Consider the following 11,068-nt stretch of genomic DNA (forward strand, 5'->3'; position numbering starts at 1 on the left):
TCCCAAATTCTCTTTAAACAAGTGATGATGTTTTGCTAACTAGCTTTATTTTGATAAATTGTCAAATGATGTAGAAACACACTTCAATTGCACTGGTAATTCTGTTGCTAGAGGAAAGCAGAAGGAGAAGTTCCATACTGGGGTCATTATTCATCATTATTCGTCATTATTATTGTCACAAACTATGAAGTGGCTCAAACACCTCATGTTCTTTCTTGTATGAGAGCGTGTCCTCTTTCCTCCATCACAGGTGCTCTACGCCATCAAGGAGTACGCCTGCACGGCCATAGACGTCATCGCCCGACGGACGCGCCTGGGCTTCCTCAACGTGCAGGCGGCTGATGAAGCTCTGCCACGTATCGTTGAGATCATGGGAAACCAGCTGAACTGGAGCCAGGAGCGGAGGACGGTGAGATTTCACACCTTAAAAAAACTCCAACTCAACAAGTCATGCGCTTGTAAAATCTGAGCAAGTGAAAAAAAAATTGCCAGTGGAGTTACATAATTTCACTTTTTAAGGCAAATCAGCTTGTTTCTTTTGTTCTTTTGTTTTCTTTTGTTGTACTGAAATCAGTTACCTTTTATTATCCACTTGTATTACTTGTACTATGTTTTTTGCAGTGTAGGTGGCTCTGTCAGCAAGACTAAATATCAGTGTGGAGGACAGAAATAGAGGTTGGCCGTGTCCCTTTATTGCTTGACACCTTGTAAATTGAATGTTACAAGGCCCGGTCAGTCTATTAGTAATGATGAATGATGACTTGCCATGAATTTGGCTGTCACTTTTAACCACATTCACGTAGCTTAAAGGTGCAATATGTACTTTTTTTGGAGATAGATTTTAAACTCAAGGAAGTAAAAGATTCTATGATACATAAAAAAAAAATATATATATATATATATATACATTGTTTAGAAAAATGTAAGCAAACCATCCTCAGGGGAAAGGACACTGAAAACTTGACATTTGTTCACAAACATATTTACTGTTTGAAGAAGCATCTTTCTAGCTTCTGTTTGATTTAGAATACTCCAAAATGATTTTTATTTATTTATTTATTTATTTTGATGTATGATAAAATGAGCTACAATAGGTTAAAGAATTGCATGTATAGTAGCAGGCTCTATCCATGTAAATAATTATCTCTCTGAAATCCACATTTCCAATTTCTGTGTTTGACTGATCATTCTATACTTGTTTGTCCTATATTTTTCCTGTCCTAGAAACATAATGCTTTAATCCCTGGTGAGCTTTGATGTCCTGGCAGTAATTTCTTCTTAGATTGGTATACAATAGGGAGGTCCACACCCTTTATCCCCTCTCGAGGGGGAAGCAGAGTGTGTACGTGTGTGTGTGTCTATGCATGAGTGTGTGTAACAGTGTGTGGATGTGGAAAAAAAAAAAAAAAAAACCTGCCCATATGTGAACTCTCACCCAGTTCAAGCCATCTTTGTGTACCTGCACAGGAAAGCCACGTCACTCCGCACTGCAAAAATAGCCTTCTTAATACAACAATTGTTCTTTAAAACATTTTTTTCTGGGAGTAACTAAAAAAAAAAATGCTGACTTGGGCAGTCTGCTTTTATTTAAGATATCGTCCATGTGGAAACAGGTGAAACTAGAAAAAAAGCATTCAGCAGCCAACACTATGAAACTGTCAAGATATGGCAGTTCCATATGTTGGATATTCATCAAAAATTAATCATGCCCCTTTCATGTGAAGCTACACCCACTGCCATGCTCCATTTTGGTCAAAAATGTATCTGCTTTTCCTTGGCCCATGATTAGCCTTCCCACTGAGTTTCATGCAAATCCGGTCATAACTTTTTGAGATATCCTGCTAATAAACAAACAAACAAACAGACAGAATGAAGTGAATATATCACCCAAGGACGAGTGAGTATGTTTCACTTCTTTCAAGATGGACAATATCTTGGATAGCCAGATCACTTTTTTAAGTCATGTTGCTTGATTCAAGATAATTCCTGCTCCAAGTTGACGTGTTTAGGAAACAAAAGATAATGTCTGACCCGAGTGACCGTTCTTAAGGCTTGAAGACTCAGTGCAAGATGACCAGATGTTATCAGGATCTGTTGAGCAGCTGTCAAGTAAAATCCAGATATCAGTTCACAAGTAGACTCATCGTGGTTTCCGCAGCCTAAATCAGAGGATGATGCGTTTGCAGTGGTCTGAGTCGATGCTTTCAATTTATATTGTCGCACAAGAATACCTGAAGGCGCAGTCCAGAGTGTTTTTCCTCAGGATGCTCAGGTCATTTGAATACAGCAGGTCCCTGCTACATGTGTGTTATCAAATAATTGTAGTAAGTATCCTGCTCTGTGCAGACACAGCCCAGATTCTCTAGAGGCCATTACAGAGCAGAGATGGAAGCTCAGGTGTATTCTGACATGTGATGACCATCCTCTGTATGGTGTTTTTACTGACCTAAAGATCACTTTTAGCACCAGCTCTGAATGTCTAAATGTCCATCTAAATGATTTGAGAAGATTGACGCCACAATTCTGCTTTAGGATGGCATGACTTTAATTTAATTGTATAATATGTGTATGATGACAAACTAGTTTGGGAATAATAAGTAAATCCCTGCAGTGTAAAAGACAGCAGCACCTTTTCAGGTAGCGACTACAGTGAAAGCAGTGTGTGCTAAACTTAGAAATTTGAGAGACAGCAAGGCATGCTCGATATTGGTAATTAGAGTTCATATTAGGAAGAATTTGACCTAAAACATATAAAAATCACATGGAATGAAAGTTTCAGCCATGGAACTTAATTAAGCAACATGCTCCAGCTATGTGGATAATTGCCATCAAGCACAGCTAACCACGCTTCATTGGTTGTTTTGGTAACCAGGAAACTAGTCAGGAACCAACCTTGTTTTGTCCTGTCTTTTTCTTCTTATGTATGTTTAGGCTAGCAGGTACTGTAACAATGCTGACAAGCTACCTAAAAAAAGATTCGGGACCCTATGCATGTTGTAATTCAAAAGACAATGCCAAAAAATAGAAAAAGATGATGTTCATCACTGTAAGCGTAGTACCTCGGTGCTGCCAGTGGTTCATGGTTGCGTGATGCACCTAGTCAAATCATAATCATGCTCACAATTACAGTAGAAAAACAACATCATTTTGAGTATTATTGCAGTACTAACAGAGAGAAAATGATGATTGAGGATGTATTGAGGCTGAGTAGTAGATATGAGTCTGACCCACACTGGCAGGAGCTATTAAGTTGATTTCTAACTCCCGTCTCTCTGTGGTGTTGTATTGCTACATGCAGGAAGAGCTTGAAGGAGCTAAGAAGTTCCTGTACCACGAGATGGGCTACAGATCTCGCTCTGAGCAGCTGTCCAAGACTTCTGAGATCAACCTAGACTATCAGGAAGTGGTCAGGTAATTACCCCATCTCCACTTCTGTAATGTCGCAATCTGTTGGCCCATTTAACTGCAAATGCTGGGTGTCAGTATCTATTGCTTTACCTGCAAAACTTTGCATTTTGGTCATTTCATTATGGATGTTTGGTGCCACCCAAATTTGAATGCCGTTTTCTCACATGGATACCTAAACCAAACTACAGGAGTAAATGCTCCAAACATGCTCCAATCCTCCGTCTCACAGACTGTTTCTGCAACCAAGAATCTCCTGATGAGTTGGCTTTTTAAATAATGAAGCAGCATTTCAGTTGGATTATGTTAATATTATGTCAGCTGTCAAGGATCACTGCCAGTTACTTGTAGGTTTCATGAATGCTGTAGATTCAGATGCAGTGGGCTGACTGATCTGATCTGTCTGGCAGGTACAAGAAGCGATTCCACAAGTTTGACAAAGAGAACAAAGGATTCATCACCACTGTCGACGTCCAGCAGGTTTTGGAGGTGAGTCTTTCTTTCTTTCTCTACACCTGTCCTCTTTAATACTTTGCTTCACTGCTCCAATACTTGTATTTCTTTGCAGAACATCAATGTCCACATCGATGAAAATGCGCTCCATGAAATCCTTAATGAGGTGGACCTCAACAAAATGGACAAGTTGAAATTGATGAATTCCTGCAGGTATGTAAATTTCACTGGGCCTCAGTGCCATACTAAAAAAAACATCCATCATATAATCTGCTGTTTAATCATAAAACAAAATTCCAGAGACAGTGAATTTGCCTTGAAAATGAGAAGTGCTCTCACAACACAAACATGCAAAAAAGAGAAACAAGCAATTTTCTGTTTAGTAAGGTTACTTTTCTCCTTTTGCACTTGTTATGAAGACTTAAAATGTGTAGTCACTTCAAATAAAGGACTAAGTAAAAGACTAACTGAATTTTTAAGAGTAGTTGGAGTGCACACATGCAGGCGGGTATGTGTTGCGCCTGTATGTGTGTGTCCAAGTGGAAGTGTGGCCATGTGCGTCTTCGGCCACATGCTTCATCTTTTCTGCCTTACGCCATTGCAGGAGCCATTAATGCCTAACACCTCCGTCAGTATCTGCCTGCTTCACACCAGGAGAACAAACAGACTGGGGACACCAGGCCTAGATAGTAGAAACTCTGGGGAATGGAAGCCTTTACACACACACACACACACACACGCACACACATCATATACCATACTCTATTCTGACTCTTTGAAATTGTCAGCACACCATTACACATCTTTTGATCATTTTTTAAACTTTGTAGTGACGTGTGCATAACCCTAACGGACTAAGTCTAGGGATGCATCGCTCAAAATTTAAGTGAGCAGTGACTATTTGTCTAGAGCCAATTTTCTTATCTTTCTTTATTTTCTATTTCCATGTTTGTAATTTTTTTCTTTTTCAAAAGTCCTTTATAAGAGACAAAAAGTAAAAGATTATGTCCATCATGTGATACGCGTCATGTCACATTTATTTCTGAGGGCAGTCAGATGTTTGTTTGTTTTTTCCTTTTTTGCAAGCAGTCACCAACGTTTGCACTTTAAGTTTCGAAAAACAAAGATATTTTGTGTTTAATGTGACAAATCTTTGAGTAATCAGGCAGTAATAAAAGCAGAAACTTCTAACTGTAAAAAAAAGTTTAAAAGTTTTAGTAGATTCTTAATTCTGTATCTATCCTTTCTTAATTACAAGTAAAGAAAATTGCTTTGAGGTTACTACGGGCAAGTCAGGCTTTTAAAAAATCAGCAATCGGGATTGGCCAGGAAAAAAAAATGCACTTAATGCCTTCTTGTTCCTGATATTACATGATTACAGGCAATTCAAGCTGCTTAGTACTAATTGCACCTTATTGGTACATGTGCATACATCTCTCATCTATCATGCTAAATTACATTAGAATTAAAAAAACAGCCTGGTTTGCCTGCTTGCTTTGTTTCCTGCTTTGTTTCTCGCTCTGTCCCTCTACCTTCTATCTACCCTCAAGAAAGGCAAAGACCCCTGTGTACTTAACCTGTGAGAGGAAGGTGTGAAATCTTATCTCCCGTGATCTGTGAGTGTGCAACCAGCAGATTCGAGTAGATGAAGCTAATTAGAAAGGAGAATCTCTGTCAGCGACTGCTGTAATGAGGGCTGAAGTGTGTCCACAGCTCCCGCGTCTGCCTGCCCCTAAATTACTTCCCCGCTCGACGACGAGTCCAGAATAGATTCATTACAGCAGGGGCTGATGACAGTCGATGATTTAGTCTTCATTAGTGGAGATCTGCGACTTACTGCGGTGGCAGAGTCTGAGGAGTTACTAACGATAACGTCACCATTGGCAATGGGCGTATGGATATTAGGACTAACAAGGTTAGGCGGAGAAATCCACTTGCATGTCAAGCTAGTCTATGTGGATGTGGGTCCCACTCCGTTTTTAAATATTTGTTAGAAACCGGTTTGTAAGATCAGTCCTGGGCGAAAAAAGACCATGTTGGCTGCCCTGCACAGTCAGCATGGACATTGGATTGGACTTTAGTCATTCAGTGCTGAAAAGAAGCTCCTCAGACTAAGACGGGGGCTTCAGCCGCTAGATGATGCTGTGATGGCTGCCCACAGAGAGCGGTGGGATGGAGGGAGGAGTAGCACGGCTCACCCGCCTCGAGCTGCAGGCTTACGGCTAATAATTAGCAGCTAGCTGGCTAATGTTACCCCTGTGGCAACATGCAGCAGTAACCTGTTAACACAAAATGCTTTGTTTTATTTGTTTCCTGTAAAACAGATGAACTTCAAAAACACAGTTAATTAAACTGTAGCTTATGACAGCCAGACATGTACAGCGCTATAGAAAAGACTTCTCAAGACTTTAAGGTTACTCACCTGCTGTGTGTGATTTTCCAACTTGTTGTCTTCTTCGCTTACACAGAACTAAGACACTTAAATTTTGTCTTAGGATCATGGCTCAACTATTGCATAACTCAAGCATACACACTGTTACACCTCTAGAAAATGCCCATTAAACCCTAAATCATAGCTTGGGCGATGTTTTACTCACTATAACGATGGAATCGCGTCACAGCCCATTCTGCGCTATGTGATACATTCTAAGATAATCAGCTATGACACATCACAATATTTCTAACTGAAGAAAAAATACCCTGGAAAAGGCTAACTATTTTTTTCAATAAACAAGAGTCAGTCATGTTTTTCAGTGCTTTAGTATGAACAGCGACTGCAGCATGAGCATGGCAGAGCAGTTCCGGTTCAAATAACTAACACACCTCAATATAAATGTACATCTGGATATTTTTCATCATTTTTCATCATTCCCATCATCATGATTCCTGCCTCAGCCAGGAGAGGGGAAAAAAAGCACCACATCCTGTGTTTGACAAGTTAACCTTCTCAGCCGTGTCGTACACATTGAACATGTCGTTCTGCCTTTCTCTCTGCAGCTGATGAGCGCCGTGAAGAAGGGACAAGTGTCGAGCAACCGCCTGGCCATCCTGATGAAAACGGTCGAGGAGAGTCTGGACAGGAGGGGGCCCGTCACGGTGGACCGCAGCGGGGGCGGAGTCTGAGCGCACCACCTTTACGCCGTCCAACCCCAGCCTCCGCAGACAGACAGGGGTTTCAGGGATGCCAAAACACCTTCAGCTATTGTTTGTTCAACCTTGCAGGTGTTGATGAAAAAAAAAAAAAAAACACAGAGAGGTCATATGGAAATGGGATCATTTGAATGACAATTTTGCAATCAGGGACGCTGCCGGGAATGTATTCGGCCAAATCAACCGTAGACCAATATCACTCCTGACTGTGTTTTGGTGAAATAGTATCTAATGTTGGATATGAACACGGGAGAGGGGGGAGTTAAATACCCAGATGTGTTTTTCATGAAGTCAAAGCCTGTCTGTCTGTCTGCCTGTCTGTCTGTTTTACAGACACTTCAACATTTCTCTCTGGTGCCTCTGCTATTACACAGCACATATACTCTGTATGTGTTTTATACCGTCTTCAAATGATTTTCTAATCGACCCCAGCTCTCCTTTTTAAACTTTGCTTCTGTTAGTTTTTCACACTGTTGGTGCGTATTTTTGCTGTGCGCTACTCGCACTGGCAGGTAGCTGTAAAAGTCTAATTTCCTAAATATTGTGCAGCTTATTCAAGTGGCAACTTTTTTCTTTTAAGTTTTGTTTTAAGTTTGTTTTTGATGATGCAACAGGTTGTAGTCAAGTAACACTTAATATTTAACAGTTCTTTATGTAAAGCACACTGTCCACGATGTATTGGCACAAAGATAATTTAATGCCCTTTTCAAATTTGTCCAGGACTAATTTCGAGTTTTGTGAAGTTGAGTTAACCCCGCTTCAAGGCAGCATATCAAAGGAATCAAAGATATTCAGTCATTTTTAAACAGATTGTCCTCGTTTTTTACAGTTCTACGTAGTTTTTACCTGGTGGGCTGTACAGCTGCACACAGAGGAAAGAAAAAAATAGAGCCGCCACGTAACAGTAGAGATGGGCTGCAGCTTTCAGGGTCAGGGCAGCAGCTTCAGTGGACGCGTTCTGCTGCAGGAGGCGTGTCACGCTGCGTCTGGACCTGGTGTATTTAGGCTGTTAGCCTCAAATTATTTTTAACGGCTAACCCTGTTGATGGTGCAAGTTGAAATGTATGAGATGAACTCTACAGGTGCAAGCGCACAGCTCCATGTCTTCTCTCTCTTCTCTCTCTTCTCTCTCTTCTCTCTCTTCCATCTGTTGCACTACCAGCAAACTCCTGAGGTTTACATAACACGGTTTCCAGCTTTACCGTCACTGCTTGAGGATCTCAGCTAAATGCTTTTCAGTCACCGCCATTAGTTTTTAGTTTCTATATTTTTTTAAAGAAAACTATTTATTCCCTTTTCATCTTCACTCTGGCTATACTTGGGGTATAAACATATATATAAATATACATTTTAATATATTGGAAAAGGTATAATCATGGTGATGTGGTCCACAGATATCACACAAAACATAGGTTCTCAGAGGGACTTTTGTATAGTTTAAGATTTTTTTTTTTTTTTTTTTTTTAACACAAGTGAGTGCATGCTGCCCATTAACCCTAGTCTCTACGTAAAAAAAATGCAATATATAAAGTGGAAATTATTTTATTTCTCTGCATGTGATTATTTTTTGAGCAGCGATACATACTATACGCACAAACAGTCCATCCACTGGCTTGAAAGTGATTCAGCAGAAAACTGATGTAACCCTGCATGCTCTTAGCTGCTTTTTCACCATTTATTCCGACAAAAAAAAAAAGCTCACAACTGACCTTCATCATGACATTGTGGCTGTAAACATGTAAGCATGTTTTGTTTTTGCAGCTTTTTAGGACTTAAGGTTTCTCATAGTGAATGGACGAGGAATGGAAAGGCAGGTGATGAATGTATGATATGTGCCTTGACATGCCTACACAATAAGACACTCAGTTTAACGTCATGAAACTACACTCCGTTTCTACAAATACAGGAAATAATGTAAAGATGTCTGTGTTATAAATTATTATATAAGGAATATTATTTAAAGGGATTTTAGGAGCAGAAGCCTGTAACACAGCCTGGAGAGTGGTTACCATGGTTACAAGGGAAATCCCGCCATGTTGGACGATCTAGGGTTTGACCAGTTTAAAGGGGTTTGGAACAACACCAATATTTTTATCCTGAAATCACCAATTGCCGACACTCAAAATCTTTAAATTGGACCTCTTTGAGACTAAAAATGATAAATATTGAATGTTTTGACCAGCATTAATTTCTTGTCAGGGTGGAAAAGCCTCTGAAACAGCAGTGAGACCAGACTAATGAAACTGTGTTACGGGTGGCAGCTTTTTAAAGCCTGGCAGGCAAAACTCTGGGATACATTAGGCCTTTAAATAAAGCCTTAAGTTACACAAAAAATGGAAGAATTAATGATCAAATAAAGTGGGGGAAAAGGCAATGAGGCTCAATTTCTGGTTTTTAGAGACTGTTATGCATATTTAATAGAAGGCCAGGACCGCACAAATTGTGAAAACAGTAGAATATTGCTGCTTTTTTGTTGTTCCTCCAACATGGTGGTCTGTCCATCCAAACCATTGTCCAAACACTCCAGCACAGGCTTCTACTGTATGGTTTTATATTGTGAAGTTATTGTGTATTAAATGTCTGTCCTTATTGCCTTTATTACGATTTACATGCCGCGGTGTTGACACTGTCTTCGGAAAACAGTCATTCCACAGGTTTCCGGAGGTTTCTCCCTCTGTAACTGAAGTGTGTGTATCAGTGTGTCGTCACATGGGGGTTTAGGCACAATACTTTGACACTGAGGAGCCTTCAAGCTGCCAACGCCGGCCTGTCAAGAATAGCTCATGGGCAACACGACTTAAATCCACATCCCCATGTTTGATTGTCTTCTTTGGATGAAATTACAGCTTTATCCAGGCTCAAAGAGAATCATATTCCTCTGCTTTTTTTTCCACGAATACTGTAAGAATACTGTGAGTCAGTGTTCAGGAAAAAAAAACAACGCAATTATCTAATTAAATGTATCTGGTTGCTTGCATAGCATTGTGGTTTTTTGTCGTTCCTGTGTGTGATCTTGACGTCGTGGCTTTTCATCGCGCTGACCATCATTCATGGCGGGCATCACAACAGATCTGCCTCGCTCGCATGGGAAAAGGCCGGTGACAGCCTGTGAACGGGAACAGTGCAGAAAATTAGGCCACGTTACCATAATACGAGCTATCCATTATTTTGAAGCTGCCTCACTTACACAAACTCCTCTCCGCTCCCTGAAGAAAACTTAAAATTCATGGCATTTACATGGTGATAATAAGCTAAAATGCAACGATTAAAAAAAGAAAGAAAGAAAGTTTAATAATATTAGTTTAAATATGAATTTTCTAATGTTCTCTGATGTTTATTTGGGTGATAGAAAAGCACACTGACAGTCCCATCTGTACGTAGGAGGACAGAAACTCAGTTTCAGTTCAGAAGTGTGCGGTTTTCCAACAAAAGGATTGAAACTGACACTTGGACTTGTGATTCTGAGTTTTCCCAGCCCTGCACATAAGTTTTAATTAGCTGTGTTATTGTTAGCTAAGATATTTGCCAGGTCAGGCTCAATTACTCTGACAACTTTTTATTTGAATCAAAATCAAGAGCCACAAAGTTATTTTTGGAATTGTTTTATTCATTTTCTTGTAAAACAGAGCATGTTTCCATTTAGTCGGGCATCAGGCTTACATTACTAGCTCAGCCAAGGTAAATAAACTGACGCAGATGCCATGACATCAGTGAACGCTTCAGCTGTTGCTTTGGCAAGGTGAAGCGCCTGGGAATACTCTGATTTTAAAGGACAGTGCTGATTATACCCAACTCAGATTCTATGGCTGATCCTTACAGAAGTCCAGACTGACTGGACTCACTTCACCAAAATGTCCAAAAAACTCTTGACTGTATGGAAGTCAGACTGGCTCTCACAAGGATGGAAGCACACACCCACCTGCACACACACACACACACACACACACCAAACTTCAGGTTCCCTGCGAACTGGGTGAAAAACAGCCTCTTCTCCCAAAAGGTCACAGTGAGGTTTGAATGACAGCTTTAAGTCCTCCGCTCATATTACAATTTGCAGTGG

General features: G+C 40.3%; 1 protein-coding gene across 1 annotated transcript in view; it reads left to right on the forward strand.

Annotated features, from left to right (window-relative positions):
* gpd2 (glycerol-3-phosphate dehydrogenase 2 (mitochondrial)) overlaps positions 1-9,990 on the forward strand; it is a 30,565-nt gene extending 20,575 nt beyond the window's left edge. The window contains 6 exon segments of the mRNA XM_030072865.1: positions 251-409; positions 3,299-3,411; positions 3,816-3,894; positions 3,974-4,034; positions 4,037-4,071; positions 6,856-9,990. Of these exon segments, the coding sequence (XP_029928725.1) occupies positions 251-409; positions 3,299-3,411; positions 3,816-3,894; positions 3,974-4,034; positions 4,037-4,071; positions 6,856-6,981 (573 nt within the window). The 3' untranslated portion in view covers positions 6,982-9,990.
* The last annotated feature ends 1,078 nt before the right edge of the window (positions 9,991-11,068 follow it).

The sequence above is a fragment of the Myripristis murdjan genome, chromosome 2, assembly GCF_902150065.1.
Source record: "Myripristis murdjan chromosome 2, fMyrMur1.1, whole genome shotgun sequence".
NCBI lineage: Eukaryota > Metazoa > Chordata > Actinopteri > Holocentriformes > Holocentridae > Myripristis > Myripristis murdjan.